The sequence below is a fragment of the Corylus avellana genome, chromosome 2 (genome assembly GCF_965113065.1).
Source record: "Corylus avellana chromosome 2, dhCorAvel1.hap1.2, whole genome shotgun sequence".
Classification (NCBI taxonomy): Eukaryota; Viridiplantae; Streptophyta; class Magnoliopsida; order Fagales; family Betulaceae; genus Corylus; species Corylus avellana.
Window position 1 is genome coordinate 19,915,480 of NC_142491.1, and position 26,395 is coordinate 19,941,874.

The 26,395-nt window shown below is 37.2% G+C and overlaps 2 protein-coding genes and 1 pseudogene across 2 annotated transcripts; 1 reads left to right on the top strand and 2 right to left on the bottom strand.

The window, feature by feature from the left end:
• Window positions 1–175: 175 nt before the first annotated feature.
• Window positions 176–5,531, bottom strand: LOC148587452 (acetylserotonin O-methyltransferase-like; annotated as a pseudogene).
• Window positions 5,532–11,012: 5,481 nt separating this feature from the next.
• Window positions 11,013–20,189, bottom strand: IYO (RPAP1-like, carboxy-terminal protein). Its single transcript, XM_059596480.2, has 10 exons — window positions 19,889–20,189; window positions 18,332–19,484; window positions 17,367–17,494; window positions 16,801–16,988; window positions 15,746–15,851; window positions 15,390–15,650; window positions 14,343–14,531; window positions 11,946–14,243; window positions 11,585–11,794; window positions 11,013–11,249 (listed from the first exon to the last, which is right to left on the bottom strand). The coding sequence occupies exons 1-10, from the start codon at window positions 20,120–20,122 to the stop codon at window positions 11,070–11,072; spliced, it is 4,947 nt and encodes a 1,648-aa protein (XP_059452463.2). The 5' UTR covers window positions 20,123–20,189; the 3' UTR covers window positions 11,013–11,069.
• A 1,666-nt stretch (window positions 20,190–21,855) lies between these two features.
• On the top strand, window positions 21,856–25,853 carry LOC132176520 (F-box SKIP23-like protein (DUF295)). Its single transcript, XM_059588755.2, has 2 exons — window positions 21,856–23,167; window positions 25,499–25,853. Exons 1-2 carry the CDS (start codon window positions 21,929–21,931, stop codon window positions 25,529–25,531), a joined length of 1,272 nt encoding a protein of 423 aa, XP_059444738.2. The 5' UTR covers window positions 21,856–21,928; the 3' UTR covers window positions 25,532–25,853.
• Window positions 25,854–26,395: the final 542 nt, after the last annotated feature.

The window sequence follows — 26,395 nt, forward strand, 5'->3', positions numbered from 1 at the left end:
GTATTTTCCAGGCAATCAAACATCTTAATCAATTGAGCTGGCCCTACTTGTAGTAGTGGGCTAGTAGCCGTTATTACACACACACACAAAAAAAAAAAAAAAAAAAAAAAATTCAATTAGGACTAGTGATCCATCCACGTACGTGCCTTTGTGAAATGCTACATATATAACTAAGCTAGGGAAAGGCCTCAATAACAGATTGCACAGCATGAATGGATTTCACGGTATATCTTGTAAATCCAGCCTTTTCAAGAAGAAATTTCCACTCCTTCAATGTCCTTTCTTTGCCCGCATTTGTATGAGCCATCATCGCCATGTCCAACGCCAACCTCGCATCACTTAGCTCGTCCATTTTCCCTTCTTCTTCAATCACAGCCTCAACAATTATTACCTTTCCCTTTTCCTCTGGAATTGCTTCTCTGCATTTCTTAAGGATTTGGATGCACTCCTTGTCTCCCCAGTCATGCAGAATCCACTACGTGCATGCAATTCTCACAAAGGTTATTTATTTATTTAAGCAATACATATATGATCAATACATATAAAAAATAACATATAATTTAAAGGTCTTTTATTTTCTTACGGTTGATGTGGGATGTTAGGTGTGACTTGCCACCCATCACACGTGGGCCCCACTAGTTCTCTACTCCTTTTGGGTTTAGGAGACTTTTGTCCAAATTTGTTTTAGAGTCCTTCTCCTATGTGTAATTGGACTCCTTATTTGACTTATAGTAGAAGTCCTAGACCAACATGTAAAAGGAGAGTTAAGCTTCTATATAAGGAACAAAGCACAAGGTGAATTTGTGTGTGCGCCAAAAAACGTGAAGCACCAAAGGGAGGAGAAAAAAGAGAGAATTTGAGAGAAGGAGGTACAAGGGCAGCAAGGGTGTTTTCTTTTTGGTAGTTTTTGGGGGAGCCAAAAACAAGTGATTAGAAGAAAAAGGTGCTGCAGAGTGAGAGAAGAAAATAGAGATCAGCCGCCATCTGTTCCAGCAAAAGAAGAGTTTGTACATCTGTTTTTTGTATTCTATTTTAGAAATAATCTCTCTTGTGTCATAGTGAGATTTGGGTGTATTGGGGCTTTGGGATCTGAGTGATTTTCTTTCTACTATTTTTGTACTCTATCTCTTGATAGTGGATTTTCTCCGGGTCGTCTCCGCCAGTGGATGTAGGCTTGTTAAGCCGAACCACTTAAATCTTTGTGTCGTATATGATTGCTTATCTTTGTTATTCCGCATTCTTCTTATTTTTCGCATCTCACGGGTCTTGGAAAATATGATTAATTTCCTAACAACTGGTTTCAGAGCTGTTGGTTCGAGTGGAAGAGATGGCAAGTGAAGAAGGAAAGATGGGAATCGAGAAATTCGACGGCAAAGATTTTAGGTATTGGAAGGTACAGATTGAAGATATTATTTATGGGAAGGATCTTCATCAACCTCTTTTGGAAGAACAACCTGACGACATGGATGATAGCGAGTGGGCTCTGCTTGATCGTAAAGCCCTAGCAGTTATCAGGTTATCACTGTCAAAATCAGTTGCACACAACGTTGTAAAGGAGAAGACCGCAGCAGGTCTAATGGCTGCTTTGTCAAGCATGTATGAGAAGCTGTCGGCTAACAACAAGGTGCATCTGATGAAGAAATTGTTCAACCTAAAGATGGCGGAAGGAGCTTCGGTGGCACATCATCTCAATGAGTTCAACACCATCACAAATCAATTGTCCTCGGTGAAAATTAATTTTGATGATGAGGTTCGCGCGTTGATCGTCTTGGCATCTTTGCCCAATAACTAGGAAGCAGTGAGGATGGCTGTGAGTAACTCTTTAGGAAAGAGTAAACTAAGCTATGAAGACGTCAGGGATTTGATTCTCAGTGAAGAGGTTCGCAGAAAAGATGCAGGTGAAGCCTCTTGTTCTGGTGCTGCTTTAAACCTTGAGACTCGGGGCAGAGGACAAGATAGAAACTCTGGTCAAGGCAGATCAAATTCCAGAAAAGGGAGAAGCAAATTCAGATTCGGCCAACAACCTGAGTGTTGGAACTGTGGCAAGACTGGCCACTACAAGAAGAATTGCAGGGAACTGCAGAAGGAGACTGAGAATGATTATGCAAATGTAGTGACAGAAGAAGTATATGATGCCCTACTTCTATCTGTTGATAGTCCCCTTGATTCTTGGGTCTTAGACTCAGGAGTATCTTTTCATACGACAGCGATCCGTGAAATTCTCGTGAACTATGTTGGTGGAGATTTCGGGAAGGTGTATTTGGCTGACGGAACGGCGCTGGATGTTGTGGGCCTAGGCGATGTTCGCATTAGAGTTCATAGTGACTCGGTATGGAAGCTACAGAAGGTCAAGCATGTTCCGGAGCTGAAAAAGAATCTGATTTCAGTGGGACAGCTTGATGAGGAAGGGCATTCAATTCATTTCCACGGTGGAAAGTGGAAGGTCAGCAAGGGAGCTAGGATTTTGGCTCGTGGTTATAAGACGGGTACTCTCTATATGACGATGAACAGCAAGGATACAGTTGTTGTTGCAGATACGGATGCTGACTCAAAACTATGGCACCTAAGGCTTGGGCACATGAGTGAGAAAGAGATGAAGGTACTTATGTCAAAAGGGAAACTACTGGGGTTAAAGTCAGTTGAGTCTGATTTATGTGAAGGCTGCATCCTAAGGAAGCAGAAGAAGGTGAGTTTCGCGGAAGTTGGCAAAGCACCTAAGCTTGGAAAGTTGGAGCTGGTACACACGGATTTGTGGGGTCCCGCACCAGTGTCATCTCTTGGAGGCTCGCGGTATTACATCACATTTATTGATGACTCAAGTAGGAAGGTATGGGTTTATTTCTTGAAAAGTAAATCTGATGTATTTGAGACTTTTAAGAAATGGAAGGCCATGGTTGAGACTGAAACGGGCTTGAAGCTCAAGCGCTTGAGATCAGACAATGGAGGAGAATATGAAGACAGGGGGTTTAAACAGGTTTTCACAGTGAATGGGATTAAAATTGAGAAAACTATCTCGGGAACACCGCAGCAGAATGGCGTGGCTGAGTGCATGAATAGGACTCTCAATGAGCATGCTAGGAGTATAAGGTTGCATGCTGGGTTACCAAAGACTTTCTGGGCTGATGCAGTGAGCACTGCTGCATATCTGATGAATAGGGGGTCTTCCGTTCCCCTGAGCCATAGACTACCGGAAGAAGTCTAGAGTGGAAAAGAGGTAAATCTTTCACATTTGAAAGTTTTTGGTTGTGTTTCGTATGTCCATGTTGAGTCTGATGCTATGAGTAAATTATATGGTAAATCTAGTAAGTGTTTCTTCATTGGATATGGAGATGAGGCCTTCGGTTATCGATTTTGGGATGATCAAAATCAGAAGATCATTAGAAGTCAGAATGTGACTTTTAATGAGTGTGCTATGTACAAGGATGGGTCAAGTTCAGAACCTGAAGTTACAGAGCAGGAACCGAAGAAGTCTGGGTTTGTTAACTTAGATGAGCTTTCTGAAAGTACAGTTCAGAAAGAGAAACAATTCGTGGAGGTGGAGCTTGATGAACAGAGTTCACTCACGGATGAATGTGATGACAGAGAATCTTCAAGAGACTTACAGCACCGGGAAAAGTCTTATTCTTTAACAAGAAGCAAAGAGAAACGTGATCGAAAAGCAACAAAGAGGTATGGCTTTGAGGATATGGTTTCTTTTGCTCTAAAAGCTAGTAGTGGAGATCCGTTGTCTATTCAGGATGGTATGCCGAAAGAGGTGGAGTCACTATGGAGTGATAAAGCTTGGGAATCGGTAGAATTACCCAAGGGAAAGAAGGCTAAAGGGTGCAGATGGGTCTACAAGAAGAAAGAGTCATCGGATAAAGCTATACGGTCGACGGGACAGATAGGGAGGCATAGTATTATGTCTAAATCAGGTCATATGCTCAAGTTCAAGAGGCGCTTGGACTTGAGGGACACTTGTGAAGTATGATTGCCCTTGAGGGCTGAGGCGGAGACATCTGGAGGAGACACGTTTTGGTAGACTTGATGGGATTCAAGTCAAGGTAGAGATTGTTAGGTGTGACTTGCCACCCATCACACGTGGGCCCCACTAGTTCTCTACTCCTTTTGGGTTTAGGAGACTTTTGTCCAAGTTTGTTTTGGAGTCCTTCTCCTATGTGTAATTGGACTCCTTGTTTGACTTATAGTAGAAGTCCTAGACTAACATGTAAAAGGAGAGTTAAGCTTCTATATAAGGAACAAAGCACAAGGTGAATTTGTGTGTGTGCCAAAAACGTGAAGCACCAAAGGGAGGAGAAAAAAGAGAGAATTTGAGAGAAGGAGGTACAAGGGCAGCAATGGTGTTTTCTTTTTAGTGGTTTTTGGGGGAGCCAAAAACAAGTGATTAGAAGAAAAAGGTGCTGCAAAGTGAGAGAAGAAAATAGAGATCAGCCGCCATCTATTCCAGCAAAAGAAGAGTTTGTACATCTGTCTTTTGTATTCTATTTTAGGAATAATCTCTCTTGTGTGATAGTGAAATTTTGGTGTATTGGGGCTTTGGGATCTGAGTGATTTTCTTTCTACTATTTTTGTACTTCATCTTTTGATAGTGGATTTTCTCTAGGTCGTCTCCACCAGTGGATGTAGGCTTGTTAAGCCGAACCACTTAAATCTTTGTGTCGTGTGTGATTACTTATCTTTGTTATTCCGCATTCTTCTTATTTTTCGCATCTCACGGGTCTTGGAAAATAGGATTAATTTCCTAACATGGGACCATATAGAGCTTACCATTAGGAAAGCCGCATCGGCCTTTGGAATACTTTGAAACATGTCACCCCCAACACGTTCAACTCCGTGGAACGGCGCCGCATTGGAGACAACATGAGGAAGATCAAAGTGGATGCTTCGAAGCCATGGGAATGCCTTCAGCAACATATGCAAAGTCGTTCCATTGCCCCCACACCCACATCCACCAGACTGTTAAGCCCATTAAATATCTCTGGACAACCGTGAATTATTGCAGGCACTGCCACCCTGGCATCAGAAGCCATTGCTTCATTGACAAGCTCGCTCTGAGCAAGATTTGCTTCGAAAAAGCTCCATGCATCTTCGCCATGAACCACCTCAAATGGTGAAGTCTCATTGTCTAGAACACGGGCACTGAGACGGTGCAATGATGTCGTCGCTATTGGGCTGCTATTTAGCATAATAAAAGTAGCCATGCTATGCTCTCCATATCTCATCAAACGGCGAGATAGAGTCGTTTGTGCATAACCTGGTGAGCCATGGGCGGTGAGTTCCTCTTTGAATATTCTCCAGTGCATTAGGAACCTCATTATGCGGTAGAGGGGGGAAGGAGCGCATGCTAGAGCTGATGACAACTCGGATAGTGTCATGGGACTTCCATGGCTTTCAATGACATCGGCTATCCCAAGCTCAATAGCACACTTCACTACCGCCATTTCTGTAAATCCAAAGGCATATTTCCAGATACTCGCTTCCGCCTGCTCTTCTTCTTCGCACCATTTTGTCTCTCTTTGCGTTTCTTCCATCTCTCCTTAATCGATTAAGGCTGTGGTGATAGAGTTAAGGTTGAGCAACCTATATATATACACGAGAAAAAGGAAGAATTGTTTGTCAATATGGAAAGGAAGCTGTCATGCACAGTGATTGTTTACTTTACTGTACTGTACCTTTTTTTGTATAATTCCTTTTATTTAAGGTAGCCCACCAACGGATCAGGATTCCTCTAATTGTTATTAATTGCAGAATCTCAATTTTTGAGATTCTAGTTATCCAAAATATCTAAAGGTCTAAAAACATTTAGGAACATAAAACACCTGATTATATTAAATAATAAAAATATTTATTTATTTATTAAAAAATAATAATAATTGGAGGAGTCGCTGCCACCTATCCCATGGGTGGTTGAGGGTGGCGTGAGGCCACCCCTAGGCCATGGGGGTGGCTGCATGGCCTTCTGGGATGGCGTGAGGCAACCCCTTGGCGCGCAACCACCCTCAGATGTGCGGCTCTGGACGGAGTTGCCCTTTGGTTTTTTTTTTATATATAATGAGGTTTTCTAATTTTAAAATAATGATATAATATTTTTGTATTAAATATGAAATATTAAAAAAAAAAATCAACTTATTTTTGTAAAAGCAACTGTTAGCTAGGGGTATTGTCAAAAATTCTAAAAGCAATATGCAAGCATTCGAAAAATAGTCTAACTTATTTAATTATATGGCTTAGTATTTCAATTTTCTTTTTCTAAGCCTTATAACATGAAAATTTAGTATAAGGATGAAGGGGCCTGGCTTTATATCATAACAAGCTGATAAGTGTAACAAGCCTAAATTCCATGTGAGCAGAAGATTTCAAATATCTTCTTCTTTCTCATTTTGATTGATGGAATCATATTCAAATCCATCTTTGGTGCAATATTCATAACTCGAGTAATGCTATTTAGTAGACTATTACATAACTGTTATATAACTTGACAAAGTGACAGTAAAAATCAAACTTAATTTAGATTATCACTTGCAAAAACAAAAATACTAAATACCACTACTATATTCATAACCCAATAAAGTATGTTTTAAGCATATTTCTATATATGTATTATTAGTTACAAATGCTGATAAGTTTGAATATACAAAAGATAAAAGATATACAAAATTTAAATCTTGCAAGCGGGAATTGAACACTTGAAAATTGAAATGTAGTTAATTTTCTCTGATTACAATTACTCAACCTTCATGTTGCATCAGGAATGGATCGACTCTACAAGCAATGGCGGATCCAGAAATTCATTCTATCAGGGGCGTCAATAAAATAATAAAATATAATGATAAAATAATTTTTTTTTCTCTTTATACATTATATTTTTATTATAATATGGTAAATACAATCAAAAAAAGAAATTATACCACAATATATGTATCAAAAAAGCATATTTATATGCTAAATTGATATATTAGTTACCATGTAGGCACTAGTACAAAAGTAAAGGAAAATACAAAATACAAAGTGCCTAAAATTGCATTCTATGCGGTCTTAGAGAAACAAAATCATCAAGTATCAAATCTGGATCGAAGCTTTCAGCAATTTCCCTTTCAATGTAGACAAGTAAATTATTTTCAAGAAATTCATCTTCCATTTTGTTACGAAGTATTGTTTTAATAATTGTTTACTTCTCATACTCTAATGATATTATAATCAAATTATTAGCATATTCCGATAGCTATTAGCCTAAAATGAATTAATAAAAAGAAAAAAATCTAAGATTGGCAATAATCTTCTGAAACACGTTGATGCTTGACAAAATCCCAAAGTATATAAAACACACCAAACAAAAAAAAAAAAAAAAAAGAATAACAATATTATTTTAGAATAAGATAAACAAAATGATGAAAATGAGAGATATATCTCAATTAAAAAGCTTAAATTATAACCAAGATAAATTAAGGCGTTAACGGCTTTAATTATAAACTTTACTCTCAACATACTCGGTTGGGTACTTGGATTATGACAAGAAAATGCCAAATATTGATAAATAAACATTAAATTTCTTGACTTTTTTTTTTTTTTAATGTGAAACCAAGAAACCAAAACAACTGGAGGAGTTTTTTTCTTTTATTTTTGTTACATGGGGCGGTAAACAATTCATGTCAGAAAAATACTTAAAAAAAAAATTCTTAATACTTTTTACCCGCCCCAGGTCGCCCCCACTTCTCTCGATCCGAGACTACAAGTGTTTTGTCAAAATGAGAAACAGCTTCTGCATAATCTTCACATGTGGTGGTTGTCAATATTTGAAACAGCTGCAGCTTCATCTGCATAATTGAATATATATATATGAGAAATCGAGATAGTTCAACTTCGAATACGTAATTGGTGATTATTTTACCAGCTCCCCACGGACACTTTGACCATGAAAAACATGCCAACGAGTGGTCAGGGATGCCGGAGAGCCGTTTCATAAAGGAATAACAGGAATCTCTAGAATTCTGGTCCGCGCATAGATTTACAGTGCCCTCAGTTTTGAGGATTCTGATTTCTAGGAAAAATTTCACTTAATTCTAGTTATTAACTTTTATTATTTTTGTAATGTTCATTTAAAGTTCCAAAAGACTCTTAAATTAGTGTACGGAATTTTAAATTTTTTTATAATCTCACTCATCCGATTAGAATTTGGGGTTAAATTAAGTGGTCAAAGGATAAAATTATCATTATACCCTTGTAAACTTTATAAAATTACAATTATATTTTTATTTTTAAATAAAGGTATTTTAGAAATTTCAACGGTCTCTGTTAGGATTTAACAGAAATTCCTAACAGGGGTGAAATTTGATTTTAAGTTCGATATACTAAGTCGAAAGGTTTTAAACTTTGGAAGGACATTGTAAAAGTGATGAAAGTTCAAGAGGATAAATTGAGTTTTTAATAAATTTATTGTTGGGATTGCTAGTAATTATTCATGTGCAAATGTGAGAGAATTTTTATATGGTCTATAATTTAGGCTTGCAAAACGTATTCGTGTTTATGACATAATTATAAACGGGTCTATAATTATCCAACCCGATTACAACCTGACACGTTTAAGCCCAACCCGAACACGACACATTTAACTAAACGTGTCAAAGTCCCAACCCGAACACGACACAGTCTATAAACGAGTAACACGACACGATTATGACCCATTTATATAAACGAGTCGTAATCGTGTCGTATTACCCGTTTATAGACCAACCCAACACAACATGAATGTAAATTCATTATAGTTTTTAACCTTTTATAGCCATGCCAAAATGGTTTTTTTTTTTTTTTTCCCCCCTAATCAGTCTTTCCTCTACTTCCTAAACAAAATCCTCAAAAACAATAACTAAACCATCAAAGGACAAAGCTTACAAAGTTACAAACCATCAAAGGGCAAAGTTTAATGAAAAAAAAAAAAGAACATATGGGTCAAACATGTCAACCCACGAACCCGGCGGGTTGACATGCCACGACATGTTTACTAAACATGTCATAAACGAGTGAACTGTTTATGACCCGAACTCGTTTAAGCCCAACTCTAACCTAAATTTTATGTATTGTGTTCGTATTGGGTTCGCGTTTCACGAGTTAAATTGACAACCCTAGTATATATGCTCCAATAGAATGGCAGGTTATTTTAAATCTGTTCTGATTTATGAGAGATGGACCCCATAGAAATTCTCTTTCATTTGATATCAGAATTGCTAGTAATGCAAACAACAAAATTAATGAAGATCTATATCCAGTTTTTGATAACATTCAATATTGAAATTTAAAATGAAGTACAAAAAGAGCTTTAGACTTTAAAGATCGTGGGCATGTTCGCTAACTATTTTTTCTCATTTCTCCTAAAAAAAGTCAACTTCATTTATTCATTTTAACAAACAACTTTTTTTGGTTGTGTTTGGCAAATCCTTTTGCCTTCGTTATTGTACCTTATATGGATTGATGTGGTATAAAATTTTAAATTTTTTATATTAAAAAATGAAAATATTTTTATTTTGTAGTGATTTTTTAATTTGAATTGTAAAAAAAAAAAAATTAAATGATGTGATATAAAAAATGAGAATATTTTGATGTTAATTTTTTTGAAAAAAAAAAATGGTGCGTGAATAGTATTGAGGTGATGAAATGGTTTGCCAAACACGACTCTTATTTTTCTCTCCTAAAAAATTCTAAACTCATTTCTACTTTATATCACAACAATCAATTCTTTATTTATTTATTTTTTTCCTTTAAAAACTCTACGCCAAAAATTATTTATGATAGAATCGACGAACCATTAAAAGCCAAGTACATTTCACAGTTTTCACTAAAAAAAAAAAAAAAAAAAAAACAAAGCAAATGTGTATTCGAAGGGGTTATTAATATGCTTCACGGAAAAAAGGACAATAATGCTTTCTTTCTTCTTCTTTTTTTTTTTTTTTTAAGGGTAAAATACTTTTTTGCCCCTATAATTTAACAACTTTATTTTTTTGCCCCCATCAATTTTATTTTGTATCACATATAATAGCTAAAAATAGAGATAGTAACTCCGTCTAATTTTCATCTAAAATTTGACAAAAATCCATGTCAGCACTCCTAAAAAATCGACATGTGTCCATATATCTAATTAAAAAAAATTAAAAATAAAATGATTAAAAAAAAAAAAAAAACTAGAAAAGGGGTGGCTCGAGCCACTCCTGGCCGGTTCGGCCACCTCAAAGAGAGGCCTAATATATGAAATATTTAACAAAAATAGAGTAGAGTGTGGAAAGAGGGTTAAAACCCGATACCCTTACTTTAATACCATAATAAATTATTACTTATTTCGAACAGCTAAGTTGATAAAAATAATAAATTTAACTATTTAATTATTATTCTAATAAATACGTGAAATATGCAATGTACAACTAGCTGGACAAAGAGGCGCCACGCAGCATTTTAAACCCAAGAGGACAGAAGCCACAAAGAGAATGATGTAGAGCAAGTTTGGTAGTTGCAAAAGTGTAAAGCTTCAACATGTAATCAAAATAAAATGACGCAGAAATGATAGCAACACTAAACACAGTTGGGGAAAAGTGTGCTTCCAACTTTTCTGAATTATTCATCAATTAAGATTTCAAATGGAAGTTATATCTTACCACTGGTAAGAAAGTAATGCTATAAGAAAGATTAGAGTTATCCTATAGTCCTTTCAAATATGACGTGACTTTTAAAATTACTAATAAATTAAAATTCAATAATGATAATCTCAAATTCAATGGTGATTTTAAAAGCCACATCACATTTATGAGGACGCTAGTTTTCCTTATATAACCTGGTAAGATACCAGATATCCTAACCAAAATCAACCACATGACAAGTTATGAGTTTTTTTTTTCTCTTAACAAGTCTACTTGACATCTTCCTTCTTGGATGGTGAGGATGAGAATGATCATACTAAATAAGCAAGGTAGTATTCGCTTGTACCCACATCGCTGGATATAGAAATCAAATATGAAAAACCTTTTCATTTCCTTCTTTTCAACGTACTAATTTACAAAACATTTTATATATTTATAAACATTTCTTTATAAAGAGGACTTCAGCTTCTCCACTTCTGTCAACAAAGAGGAATTCCCTTCACAAGCTTCTGTTAATACCTCGATCCTCTTCTCTACACCGCCTCTCCCTAGCGGTGAACCGCCATTTCTGTCAAGCATCTTAGATGTAGATGGCTTGTTATATCGAATAAGATTCAACATCATTCCCTGTGACATGCCACAATAAACAATTAGAATATTTTTAGTTCCTTGTGTTGCTTTATATATTGAAAACAAGGGAACACCAAAAGAAAAGTAGTGCAAAGCTAACTCCAAATGTGGTAGATGTTTATGTATTTTATTCAACGAAAACAAAAGTGCAAGACACTGCAATTTCCCTTTCCATATCCATTGACATAAAGTTTTTCCACTTCTGTCAATTTCAAATATACACGGGCACCACATTTTGACAGTGTCAATCAGTAAACGTTGAATCTGTTCGTCCCACTCATTTTTACCAGACCCACACTGGAGTCTTCAACAGTTTCTGAAAATTTGCGTACCTCATGGTGCTGCTTCCGGGAATAGTCTCGTAAAAGAGATTTTACGAGCTTGTTGCGCAATGGAAACTTGTCAACAGCATGAGAGTGAAATATGAAAGAAGAAAGGTGGTGTATAACCAGTGTATATGCGACCGATCCTCGAGTTGCAGCCCTGTCAAGGGCACCAGAATTCCATGACTTCACATAAGCCTCCAAAATACCATCATTGTCCTGCAGAAGAACCAATTTCCATAAATTTTCATGACATTTATACCAAGTTCTCAGGTATTTTAGAAGCCTTTCGGCTAATAACATGAAATATATGTCAAGTGTAAGGGGAGCAGGTCTCCATATAAACAAGGTGATATTTAGGTAGCCATACCTCAATAGGTTCTAGGTATCCCTCAGCCTCGGCAATGCATTTCTCTAGAGGTGGAAGAAGATCAAGAACACAAGCATTGGTCAGAGTATTCCAGGCAGCAAGTCGTGTAGGAGTTTCGACTTGACGGTGTAGATAGACTGCAACTTGCCGGCCAAAAATCAAATCACCATAAGATATGGCAGAAAACTGCTCCACAAGAGTTTCAATAAATGTTGAGTAACTCTCATGAATCTCTGATTGAAACATTAGAAACCCTGCATTATTTTTATTTCTGGATTCTGGCAATATATCTACTTTATTCTTCAAAATGAGGTCAGCACTTATACTGGCCCTTGCTTGGTCAAGAAGCTGCCCATAGATATTTTGCAAAGCTTCATAAACATCCCTACTCTTCTCCTCTTCAAGAACGCCCATTCCAACAAGTAAGATCACAGATAAAGAATGCAATTTCCAAACTAATGGTACCATCTGAACAGGGGAGGGGACTTCAATGGATTTGAAAGTGGACATTGCTTCAACACCTAAATTAAAAAAAAGTCCAGCTTTGGCAACTTCAAATAAATCATTGGGATCTTCGACAAGATTTTTTGTTTTATCTCTTCGCAGGCCAGCATGCTTGCTATCACAGATGGTTGAGATTGGACTGAGAAACCAATGAGTCGGAAGTGGCAGTCTCTGTTGAGCCCACTCTACGACTAAAGAAGTAGGCTTTTGATTGATCTTATTTGACGTGTCTAAGTCCTCAAATATAGTATCCAGACCTGCACTACCCTTTTTAAATGTTTTATTTCCAGAGCAACTATTATTGACCATGTCTTTGACCTTCTTCTTCATAGACAACCATCTGTTCCTGAAGTGAGAAGCTAATGTTTCACTGAAAACCAGGTAGTCCTCTTCTTTAAATTCCCACGCAAATGGTTTAAATCTCTTATTAAGGTGGAAAAACTGCTGAATACAGAGACCAAGGAACTTTAGAGCATGGACACGGAGTAAAATATTTAGCGCTTCTTCCACAATAACGCTATCCCTAGGCCCAGCAGTTAAACATGCACCTAAGGCTGAATTGATCCTTTGCATAGTGAAGGTCATTGCTTCAACTGTGGATGTATCGGTAGAAGACAGCAATTGAAAACTTTTGAGCAAGTAAATGAGAAATCCTGCATCTATTTGTGCCAACAAAACATCAGCAGACCAAAATCCTCCACCAGATGCACCCCAGCCAACACCCAACCCTGGAGCAGGGCCGCCCCTGCCAAATATCTCAATGGACTGAACAAAGTGCCACTCTGAAGCAACTAACTTCATAAAAATGTTTAAGAGACTTCTCAATTCAACCATAGACCCCTTAAGTATCCCATTATCAAGTATTTTCCCTTCTTTTGAGATACAATATTCTTGGGCAGGACCATGGACAGCATTCTTCGCTAGCTGGATCAACCTATCAATGTTTACAATAACCTGGAAAAATCCATGAAGGCAACATACAGAAGCTAATGATGTTTCATTATTACTTCGCTGTCTCAAATGACATAGTTCCTCGATGAAAGAGCCATTTGCAGCAGGATATTCTGAACTATTGGCATCTGAAATGCCCAAAAATCCATTTTTAACAATCTCAAGTCCAACCTTAGGAACAAACTCGGACAGCCATGGCATGAGTTCACTACTTCCATGCAGGTTGACACTAACCCCCTCTGGGATCACCCTTTCAAGCACTCTGCATAGCATATGCATGACAGCTGAATATACCCACAACAAGGGAGTTACAGAAGTATCTTGGAAAACAAAGTCACTCCCAATTCCTTTTTGCCATTCAAAGAGTTTAGACATATGCGGATCATTCTTTAATGCTATCCACTTCATAGCTAAATCAACCATTGGACTGACACAATTCCAAGACCAGATCTCTGTATCATCACCAGCATGCTCCTGTGAAAAGAGAGCTGGAAGTCTTCTAGCCAAAGCTTCCAAAACAAGGTATGCCTCTGTACAGATGGAACTGAATTCACTAATAATACTATTCTGTATAAGTTTTTCAACTGTAGGTGGATTCAGCCACAAGCACAACGCAGGGAAAATATCTGAAAAACATGATACACAATATCCATACTGAATGCAGATCTTCCAAAAACGTAATTGTTCAACAATCAAAGCTGATGAAAGTTTACAGTTCTCTCTTCCTGATTTTACCCAGTGGTCAAGGGAGGAAACATATTGATACATATGCCATGTCATAGTTTTGAATGTCCCATTCTCTATAAACTTAATACAATTCTTCTGGTCTGATTGAGCCAAAACCTTGTATTTTATATCAAAAAAAGACAATATCAGCAGTTTATCAGCAGGATAATTCACAATCTAGAATCTCTCCAAAAATAAGAAAATAAAATTACTTACCTTTAAAAGGCTAACAGATTTTATTTTAGAAGGATGAATTTCTATGTTGTCTTTCGTTGTAAATCTGTGGACAACTGTTTCAACGAGCCTTTGGCATTTCATGATTGCATTTGCACATGTTGGGGAATGCCTAGCTATTCCAACAAGTATAGAAATTATGCATTCTTCTAAAGCTGCAGTAGGGTCTGTCTGAAACCATACAAATGAATACATATTAGAAAAGTATAACATGAAGTACAGCAAGCACTGAGAGGTAAAACCATTACTACAGTCATATGAAGTAGGATAGAGCAGTTCAAAAGAAACATGCCAAACAAAATAAGCACAATAGTAAATGATGCCTCTTCATGAAAATCTTGAAATCATCAATTTTACAAGAGAAGTTCTTTCTCATGATTATATTGTGTGCATCTATTTGACGATAGGGTGTTTGACACGTAGAAACACAAAATAATCCACATTCACATCAGATTATTCTTATCAAAAAGTTCACCCTTATCTTTAAATTAGAAAATGAATTAGGAGGTAAACAATGTATTTAGGTTCAGAAACTAAATTTTTATTTGACTCACCCTAGGAGACAAAATCAAACAATAAAAAATGACAATGCATATTTATCTATATATACACACACACAAATGAGTTATATGAATTGATACGTTTGTATCTGTGGGGGTGAACATGTTGCAGACTATATACATGCATGCACACCCACACACGTGGCATGCATCCATATACCCCAGAATACATGTTCAAATACAACAGATATTTATTCATTAGATCCTCTCAGCTTTGATTTGTGGTACTTAGCAATGCCAACTATCTCACAGTCCCACTTAAGTAGTTTAACAATAGAGGAAAGACAAGCAAGACAAAACATCAAGCCAATGGAGGAGGAAGGAGGAGAGCATGTTAATTAAGTGAAAGAATGTGGTTCTCTTTCATAAATCTCACACAATTATCAGAAACCTTGGTAAGTTACTATAGTGGAGACAAGCATGAAAAAAATAATAATAATGAATCATCTTATACTATCATCATGCTTACCTCCAAAAGATAGCGAAGCCTTGAAAGGATTCCCATCCGAACCAAACCTGCAGCTATATCCTGTCCACCAACCACAATATCGTCCTGAATCGTATGTTTCCCTTCAGACTCATCATCCAACATATCCTCATCAACAGGAAGAATATTAGAAGGTTTAGCACTGTACTTCCAGAATCCACCATGTAGGAAACCAACATCAATCTCTGGTTTACTTCGGAACACAGGGGCAGTAAAGATTTCCTTCTCATAGGTTGCAATTTTCTGAAAGCAGAATATATTAAATGCACTCGGAATAATAGTTATAGACTAAAAAAAATAACAGAAGGAAAATAAATAAAAAAAAAAAAATCCTCTACCTCCGAGATCTCAAAGAAGTTCTCATTCACATCAAAACTTAATATAGATTGAATAACTTTGGCACAAGCTAGAACTACAGAGTTGTGGTTATCATCAAGAGACATCCTATAAAAATACAAAACACTAATTAAATTGCAATATTTTGGTGCCACAAAATATCCAAAGTTCAAAAGATGTTAAAAAATACAAAGATAAATAAAATACGAAACAATTTAGAAAACCAGAAACCAATAAAAACTATTAAATACTAACAAAGAAACATGAAAAGGTACAAAATTTAAGCAGCACAATAGAGAACACATTTATTACTTTGTTCTATAAATTCCTGAATTAATGATAGCATATAAAATTCATTCAGTTCAAACTACTTTCCTTTGGTGATCCAAAAAGGTGACAAAAAGATCCAGGATATGTTCTGTTGCATGCATTTGATGAAAAATAAGGAAACGAAAAAAGGAAGTCAAGGAATAATACTATGCCTCCTTGCCATTTGACTTCAGAAAAAAAAAAAAAAAAAAATGTTTTCGAATGAAAGGCAGCAAGGCAAGGCCTCAAACAGTCTTTGTACGCCATGTTGGACAACTTACCAGTTTCAATTTTTTTTTGATAGGTAAGTAACTGATATTATTAAAAGCGTAGGGCGCCCCAAAGTACACTGGAAGTATACAACATATTAGTATCTTTACTGGTTTTTTTTTTTTCCAAGGAAATGCTCTGCAAGCTTATCTGGTTTTACAGAGTGCTCTAAAATGCCAGAAAGCCTAGGATGATTATATAATTTACACCAAATTTTTTTTATAAGTAATCAAATTTCATTAAAAAGCATAAGGGTGCAATTCAATTACTTATCAAAAAAATTATTGTTAATAAACAATAAATTTTAAAAGCACAAGAACGGGTACTGATAGATATGGACTAAATAACATCAGAAATCACTACCCAAAACTGGTAAACATATGTGCAATAAAGCTGGTGTTTTACGAACACAGAAATGAAATTGTAATGGCTGACCATAAATGGAAATAAGCAATATAATCATTAAGATGGTATTCACCTCAGCGACAAAACAAGCTCAGGTTCTGGGCCCAGCGCGAAAGCCCAGACAGCCTCCCAATCAATATATCTGTCAAATTTGTTGGCATTGTCCAGAGTAGATACAACTCTATTCTGATAAATACCGTGTAATGCCTTATCAAGCACTGAATAGATGAGATGCAAAGCAAGTGCTCGTTGTCCTGGAACCTGAAAAGAAAGAACATAGAGAATAATAAAAGAGGAGAACAGAAAACTACAGCAAAAAGTATAAGATACCAGTGACAATTACAGGGACATATTCATGAGTATAATTCTTACATATCATTAGGTATTTTCTCCTTCTAATTAGGTGTATTCTCATGTTTACTTCCTATATACTTAGGGCGCTTTACGCTTTTAATGATATCTCGATTATTTACAATAATAATAAAAAATACATAATTTTTACATATCAAAAAACCAAAAAATTTTCCTTGACTCAGCTTCACCAAACTTTATATTGTACCCAGATCAAAAAAGATATGGTCCATTCAAAAAGCAAACAATTAGAAGAATTAAGCGCAAAGATACAAGATGTAAACTGACCACACTTCGAGCGAGTGCCACAGCTTCTTTTATTGTGTAACCTATAGCAGCAGGATCACCCTCAGTCCGCAGGAAGTCACGCTCTGTAACATTGTCAGCACTACGCCTATTCTGAACACTGATATCACCTAGAGCAAGAGAAAAATAAAGGAGAATTTAGTCAATGTCATATTGAGGCATACGTTATTTTCTTTATCTTGAGTAACAAGAACAACATTTATTTACTTGCATTATCTAGACAAAAAAATTATTACCACTTTGCTAAGCATTTCATGGTAAAAATCTATTAAGACTTTTCAACTAAGGATTCGAGCCAACTAAAATAAACTTCAAGAACATAATAATTTAAAGAGAACAAGGGGGATCCAACCCTGAATCGAATAACATTTTTGGCTTATGTCCAAAAATCTGAAAGTTTTGAATTAATTATACATAAAATTAGCTCTAGAACACCTATTAAACAATGGTTATTCAGCACAGGCTTCTATTGTCAAGCTGCAATGCTTCTCAATGTCAAACCTTTTACCAGCATCATCAAGCTCATCAGCTTATTGCATTCTAAACATTACAAGGTAATCACTTTTTGCATCCACCATAAAATTTAAGTCTAATACTTTGGCCTTGAAATGCCGAAATAAAGCATAAAAAATATAAGGTAGTTACTACTAGAAGAACTAGGTAAATTGACATGATGATGTGGAAATATCATTTACTTAAGCATTAGCGTCCAACCATAAAGAAAAACATGTATAACTAGATAATGATACCCACGAGCAAACTAAACAAGCTCGTCCTATTTAATTAACAAACATTATGGGCACAAAAAAAAAGAAGGTAAGTAACTACTCTTTTGAGCCATCAATCTTAGAACTTGAGATACATAACATCATTGGGCAAACAATGAAACACCAGATTATATTATTTAAAATAAATCAACAGTGCCGACAAGAATATTTTGTCCTTACAAGTATTAGGCACCTGCACAAAATCGTTCTCAACAACAGCCCCTTCCAAGGAAAATCTTAATTCCCTTACAGCCTCAACTCTTTCACTCCAAGCATTCCACAAACTACGATTGGCTGCACCATTGTCTCGCCTACTCTGTGCATTATCAGAGGTTGTTGCTACCATATGAGAGATATCATGGTCTAAGTGTGCAAAACCTTCAGCATCTTGGGAATTCTCATTCTGGACAGCACTCTGTTCAACAGTGGTGCCGACTTCTGAGCTTGAGCTTATCTGCTTCTTCAGTTTGGCTTGAGCCCTCTTTTTTAGTGCTTTTAAGATTGCAGGGTCCATCTTCTCCATTATCTCTGCCTGTGCTTCCGCAATCTCATCAGGTGACATTCCCTGTAGTCGGGCACGGTTCTCAGCATCAATCTGACTCTCAAGAGACATGGACTCTTGTTCATTCTTGAAGTTGTTGGACCTCTTTTTTAGTGCTTTTAAAATTACAGGGTCTATCTTCTCCATTATCTCTGCCTGTGCTTCTGCAATCTCGTCCGGTGACATTCGCTGTAGTTGGGCACGGTTCTTAGCATCAATCTGACTATCAAGAGACATGGACTCTTGTTCATTCTTGAAGTTGTTGGACCTGGAACTAGAAACCATGGTGGATAGCTCCTGCCTTCTATGAACCTCTGAAAATCCAATACCATCATGTTTCCTTCTCTCCACACTGAAGTTAACTGGGTTGGCATCTTTCACGCTCTCTTTCAAGTTATCTAATTCCATGTCAGTGGCTGAACTAAAAGATCCATCATCTGAAATACTTGTCATGGCTTCACCAGATTCATTCAGGCGCCTACCCGTATCTAAGTTTCGTTTGACATCCATTTTCATTGGGACAGCTGAGGGTGGACCACGTGACACGTTCCTCTTCGATGCAGCTCCACTTTTTCTTTCTTTTTCAGTTTTCTGAGCCACTTTATCAGCTATGGAACGATTATCACCCGAGGCAATCTCCCTCCACCTGCTTAAATCCAATCCTTTTTTCTTCTTCCTCTCTACTGGATTGGCAAAAGGTGCTATTGGGTCAAATTCCATGAAACCTTTATCTTCCTCCTTTTCCCCGTCATTATCATTATCATCTATTATACCACCTATTGGACCCCAATGCTGGTGAATAAAATTTAAGCATCAGTCATTTTAAATTCTTAAAGAAAACAAAACAAAACAAAAATTCTTTTTGGTTTTCTTTATTTTCACATTAACGGAAATACTTTTAACCCAGAAATGAACAAATGAAAATTAATCAATGTAACGAAGAATTAAGACATTAAATAAAATTAAATAAGTTAACACAGCAAAGCCACATGTTCCTACTAGGCTCATACACTCTTGGTTCACCAAGCAATGATAGTCCATAACTCCAAAGTTGATTCCTTTTTCTTTGCTTTTCCCACATTTTCTCAGCAACCAAACAAGTCCATACTCCAAACTTTTTAGGGTTTCCAACGCCTAGGCTATACTTGGTATCGTGCTCAGAATCAGAAGAATGTGAAGCAAAGCAAGGACTTTACCGGGCCCTGGGAGCGATGGCGAGCGGCGGGGAAGGGGAGAACGGAGGGTTTGGGGGGCGCAATGGGCTTGCTCTGTAGCTCGTTGTCGGAGATTCCCTTCTCGACAATTCCGCCGATCAAGCGCGAAGCGTCGTCGACGCTGAGTTCGAGCGCGCCAGCACCGAAAATTTTGGAACGAGAGGATGAGCTCTTCGAGTCGCTCCCTTCACTGCTCTGCTTCTTGTTTTCCTCCATGAGCGGCGAGCGAGAGAGAGAGAGAGAGAGTGAAACGGTGATAGGAGGGCGGGATTGTTTACTGCGGTTCTGATGGTATTGTTTGTTGATAGTTTGGGAGTGTGTCTTTTAAAAAATAATCTCTGTTGTTAAACTAAATTGTAATTTTAGAGTTTTTGAGATTGTAATTTTAAAAATACAAATTTTAAAATAGTAGAAAAATCAACTATTTCTATGAGTGCTTATTTAAAAAAAAAATGCGTATTTAAATTAAAATTATAATTTTGTTTAAAATAATATTTGGTGCAATATTTACCTATTTGGTCATGAAACCGCAATTATATACTAATGTTATCCAAACACTCAATTGATAAAAAAAAAAAATATTTTTTAACATGTTTTACCAAACGCCTATACAATTTTAAAAACTCAATTTTTAAAATCGCACTTATTAAAATTGCACTCCCAAACGAGCACGAAGGGTCTACTACTCTACAAGCTTTTGACCGGAGCCACTAATTTCCGCCCGAAACCTTTTTTTATTCTTTTATACATACGGACACTCACGATTGCAGTTTTCTTTTCTCTCTCTCTTTTTTTTTTTTTTTGAAAACTTTGCTTAACACCATCTGCACGTTCTAAAAATACTTTCAAATTTTAAAAACTCTCCATTTAATTTTCTGAGCACTCAATTTGATTTAATTGATCATCTTTGTCAAATTTAGTTATTAACCTCTAAAGAAAATTACTAAAAAGATGATTGAAAACTACCACTCATTAGGGTGGGCACGTGTAGGGTCGGTACCCGCACCTACAGGTTACAGGTACTAAAAATGAGACCCGCAATCCAGCTATAATGAACAATATCCGTCGGATTTTGGGTTTTGAGGGGCAAGTGATGCAGGTTTGGACAGGTGACTAGGGTTTGGAACCCAAGAGAGCTACAGACAACTAGGACGAGACCGCTAAAGAGAGATGAAGAGGGAGAGAGCCGTAGGAGAAAGAGAGAGAGAGAGGCGCAAAGGAGAAGGAAGAAGAAGAAGAAGATGCTGGAGATGTGGGTATTAGGTTTTTTTTTAGGGTTGAGTTATATTGCGAGGCGGGGCAGGTACCCTTGAAAATTTAAAAAATGCTACTCGCAATCCGACATGCCCCATGCAGATATCCTAATATTTAACCTAATTTGCTTTTTTGTGAGGGAAATTAAGCGAGCGGGGTAGGGCGGATCGGTGTGGATCAGGGTAGGCAGGGTGGGTTTTGCCAACCCCTACCGACTACCACTCATAAAAACAAATGTCACTAATTTAATTCTCTGACATTTGCCAACCCCAACAAGTTCCATTGATGTTTTGGTTTATACAATAGTATATTTGTTGATATATATATATATATATTGAAAAATTATTTTGATATGATATAAATTTAAAAAAATTGTTTTTGTATTTGAGTTGTTTATTAATTTTAAAAGAAGAAAACAAAAATTTTAACAAAAACGACCTGATACTTTGCCATCTATTTTTTATTCGCAGACCATCTGAATTTATAGATAGATGATTTTAAAGTATGGAAAGTATTTATATTTTTGAAAAATCATTCTTTACCATTTCGTGAAATATTATATAGTTTGAATAATACCATACATATTATATTTACGGTATCGATATTATACATACCATTTTTGCCATCGCCCTCCACTTTTTGGCTTCATCTGCACTATCCCACGTGGCAGTATCCTTCCACAAGCGTGCCATTTTCAGATTTTCTCTTCGCTTTCTTCTCTGTTCTCTCACGCTTTCCCGAGAAAAAAAAAAAAAAAAAAAGTCTTCAATGGCAGATTGGTCCCAACTCCCCAAGGAAATCCTTGGCGTAATCGCCGAACGCCTCAACAGCCCCTTCTACATGCTCCGCTTTCGATCAGTCTGCTCCTGGTGGCGATCTTCCGTCTCACCCAGACCCCTCCTGCGCTTGCCTGGCCGTTTCCCCTTCCTTCAATGCGACGGAATCACGGACTCCAGCTGGGGCTTCCACCTCTCCCGGCGCTCTATATTCCTCATCGCAACCACCGATCCTCGTTCCCAATCATCCAATTCATCCTGGCTTGTCAAAGTCGAAGAGTTGTATCCGAATCGAATGCGCTTGCTGAACCCACTCTCTCGGATCCAACTCAGACCCATGCCCACATCTTTCCCTAACACAATGAACCTAACCCACTTCATAGTATTCGAATTGGGACAAGAATATGTTCTACACTACATGAATTACCGACCATTCGGGGACGCTTTTGGCGATTTGGGAAACTTGTACATGGAAAAAGTTGTGTTTATGAGCTCGGGTTGTGGAGGAATTGAAGAGGCATTCTCGCTGCTCACGATTCACGTTTCGGGGAAATTAGCTATGTTCAAGTCTGGCGACAAGCGGTGGACGATAATTCATGACATGCCTTCGCCGTACGACGATGTTGCCCTGTTTCAAGGGGAGTTCTACGCGGTTGACGGCACGGGGAGGGCCGTGCTTGTCGGGTTGTCGTTGGATGTGACCTTGGTTGCTGAGTCTGTGTATGGCGGGGATAAGAAGTTTCTGGTAGAATCAAATGGAGGGTTGTTGTTGGTTGATATGTATTTAAGTGCTGGGGATGTGTTTGTTGGTGATGACGAAGATATTGATGTTGAGGAGGTTTTTGATCAGTACGTTGCTGGGGAGAGGGCAGTTCGGTTTAAAGTTTTTAGGTTGGATATAGAGGGGAAGAGGTGGGTGGAGGTGGAGAACTTGAGAGATAGGGTGTTGTTCTTGGGAGATGATTGTGCATTTTCGGCCTCAGTGGCGGAGTTGTCGTTGTCGGGGTGTATCAAAGGGAATTGTGTGCTGTTTACAGATAATTTCTTCTACACATGGGGTGAAGAAGGTAGTGGCAGTGGTGGCAGTGGTGGCAGTGATGGAGTTTTCAAGGGTCGGGATATATGTGTCTTTGATTTGGATAATGGTAGTATTGCACATTTGGCAGATTGTCCGGAGTATTCAAAGCTGTTCTGGCCGCCTCCGGATTGGGTTGCGGCAACAAATTTGACAGTGAGTATTTTCCCTTTGCAATTTTTAAGCCTTTTACTTGCCACAGTTGTTATATAGGTTCATATGATTGCATTAACAAATGTGTGCAGTAAAGTTTGCTTAAGATGCTACATTCTTAATTATCAATGCTTGGTACAAACAATTTGTAAAGAGCCATTTTTGAAGATGAGAATTTCCATTCCTTAGTTGCTAGTTTATATATGTTATAAAGTGATACCTTGCTGCTTTAAGCAATTAGAAATGAATTTAGCGCTCACTTTTGGTTTGTTGTGGAGTATAAATGGTATTATGTCTTTATGTGGTGAACAACTTTTGGTTCAAAGCTGTGAATGTGCCACATAGAGTAAAGTTTGTCTGGTATTGTTTCAAGATAATCATTTGGTTGGGAAGAGGAATTATATTAGGTGGTGTTGTGGCCTTGGTTTGTGAACTGCTTTCTTTGACAACAAAGGGGTTTAAGGGGATTTCTTGAATGGAGGAGTTCTTTGGCATCGATGGCTAGTTAGCAATGGGCTATAAGATAACATTTGACATAACCCAACTTGTAAGCATTTCTTCCATGCTGCATGTAATATGCAATATTATGTCTTACCTTATCTAACCTGTAAAACATCAGATAAGGTCTTCTCAGAACTTGGAGTTTTCACTCTTTATTGATCATGAAAGCACTTGTATATTTTGAAAAAAATAAAAAATAAAAAATGGAGCCTAGGAATTGAGAAAAGCTTTGAAAACCTGAGAGGCAAAAATTCGACTGATCTAAACTTGTGAAAGAAAAATCAATTTTTTATAGTTCTCGAACATTATAAATTATGTGTTAAAACACAGTTGTATGCATTGTTAACTTAGGCAGAAAACAGTGCTAGAACTGAAAGGAGTTCTTACAAAATGCTCTAATTGTTGACTCTAAGTTAATGTCATTGTTAAACACGGATATTTTTAAAGTTGGCCACTGTGTGGCCTGTAAAACCTTTTGTGATATGCTCCATTTTCTCATTGTTGTAGGTTATGGCGTGCTGAGTTACTACTTGTATATAACCATGTCAATCTCTAGTGCTCATTTTTATTTCCGTAGTTATCTTTTTTCTTTGGCTAAGGCTCAATGGTTGAGAAAATGTCCCAGTGATGGACAGAATAATTGGTTTAAATCCATGAATGGGATAATGGTTTAGTAGACAAAACAAACAGTTGACAACTATCGAAGATTTCGAAAGAATTAATGTGGCAGTCAAGGACTATTGATCTTAGCATGTGAGAATTTTGAAATTTAACAAGGGCGTACGAGAACTACTAAGCGGAGCCTGACAAAAATAATAATACATGTACTCAACTCTTTTGTTCACGTCTAGCAAAATATTAGTATGTTTATCATGCGTGACATGGAAACATTTATGGGTAAAGGATTCTTAGTTGGGAGAGATCTTCCAGTAATTAGTTTGATAGCAAAAGCTCCGTAGGCAACAGAGTAAGTCAAGGCATTTTGCCTTAATTATAGTCACTTGTGATGCTTTGTGAAATATGGTAGGCCTTAGGAAGCATATTCTATGCACATGTTCCTGGGCCTCTTGATTTGAGGATCTGCCATTCATAGGATCTGCAGGGCCAGGTTTGACTATTATCTAGTGAATAGGCAGGCTCCAAGGACAGTTGCCTTGAGCATTAGCTATTCTTGAAGCAGCAGAGATCCCTCCTCCCTTGGGACAGTGCACCCACTTAGAGCATTTAGCCATGTTAAAGGCCCATGACATGAAAGCTGCGACTTACAGTTGATAAGAATTGAAGTTGTTTCAAGCTTCCTCCTTCCTGTTTCAGATCCATCAATGTGAGCACCTTTAGGGGCATTTATTTGAAGTGAACACCTTGAGAAGCCACCCTTTGGGTGTGACCTTCTGGAAGGGCGAGTTTGAGCCGAGCTCTCCAAGTGGTTAATAAGTGAACCTCAGAGAAATAGAATTTCAGGAGTTAGTCAACTATTGCAGTATGGCTTTCAACTCCCCAAAGCAGTCTTCTTGTGAAGCGACCACAAATCTGACTGCACATTCTTTATTTTCAATTTATTTGGTGTTCATGGAAAATTGGAAATTTTTCTCAACTTACTATCTCATCCCTTAACCCATATCCTGGTTCTTCTGAATGAGGATCTCTGCAACCTTGGTTCTTTCTCTCTCTACAATTTTCTTTCTCAGGTCCCTGGTGTTTTGTTGCTGAAAATCTGAAATACTAATTCAAGTTAATTGTTAATTATAATTTTAACTTTTAATTTATATCACATATATAAGTATCTGTTGTCAATACATGGTGTGTGAAGTGCTAATTGGGTGACTGGGACAGGTGCAAAATCAATTTGAAGAACTGGCCTTGTGAAGTGAAGATCATTTTCTTGTTTTTCTGGGCCGTCAGGTAAATAGCCAAACAACTTGATGCTTGTAGGGATCTGGAGCCATGAATCTTCTTATACACATTATTTTGGCCTTTGACACGATGGAGTTGGCACAGTGCATGATTTTGGCCAGCCAGGAACTTCTCATATCTTATTGGATCACTTCTGAATTGCTTAATCATTTCGGAGAATTACTATGCCATCAGCATATAGTAAATGATTGTTGTTGAGTGCTTTTTGAAGTTCTCCAATTCTACCTTTGAGTAGAATGTGTATGCTGATCAGTAATATATTTCCTTCTCTTTACATTTTTCTCAGACGGCCCAGTTTAGCATATGCTGTGGGCACAAACATACTATTTTTATTTGGTTATCAAACAATTAGATTTAATGCAAATATCATCCAAAATCAACAACCAATCTTAAGTTTTGGAACAAGAAAAATCGTAGTACAGTGTTCCAATCCCCCTTTAACCTCTTTTCTCCCTTTTCAAAAAAAAAAAAAAAAAAAAAAAAACACCTTCACTGGAACTTATAATGATAATGGTAGATCAACCCGAGAGCAAAATCGTGTATTTAAAGAGTGAAGAAATACATTCACAAATGGAATTGTTTTGGAAAGTGTAAACTTCGACGACGAGTGCTTTGAACATAGATTGAAAGAATTTCTTTCCATTTGCACGGGAGTGATATATGCATTACTTGCAATGTTAATTTCCCAGGAAATATTTTAATTGCTTTTGTTTGTGCTCATTCTAGATCTGCAATACCATCTTCATGTTACAACTGGAAGCATGGATTTGATTAACAACTCTTTTTCGTCGTTAGTAATCAATCATGCTCTTGGCA

What these genes read in the sequence shown, in the direction of transcription:
- IYO (XM_059596480.2), bottom strand. Translation starts at nt 20,122, where the DNA reads ATGGAGGAAAACAAGAAGCAGAGCAGTGAAGGGAGCGACTCGAAGAGC. An exon ending in TGTGCAGGTGCCTAATACTT is followed by an intron (nt 17,495 to 18,331) that starts GTAAGGACAAAA and finishes CTCTTGCTCTAG; the next exon opens with GTGATATCAGTGTTCAGAAT. An exon ending in TGGCACTCGCTCGAAGTGTG is followed by an intron (nt 16,989 to 17,366) that starts GTCAGTTTACAT and finishes CTTTCTTTTCAG; the next exon opens with GTTCCAGGACAACGAGCACT.
- LOC132176520 (XM_059588755.2), top strand. Translation starts at nt 21,929, where the DNA reads ATGGCAGATTGGTCCCAACTCCCCAAGGAAATCCTTGGCGTAATCGCC. An exon ending in TTGCGGCAACAAATTTGACA is followed by an intron (nt 23,168 to 25,498) that starts GTGAGTATTTTC and finishes TGACTGGGACAG; the next exon opens with GTGCAAAATCAATTTGAAGA.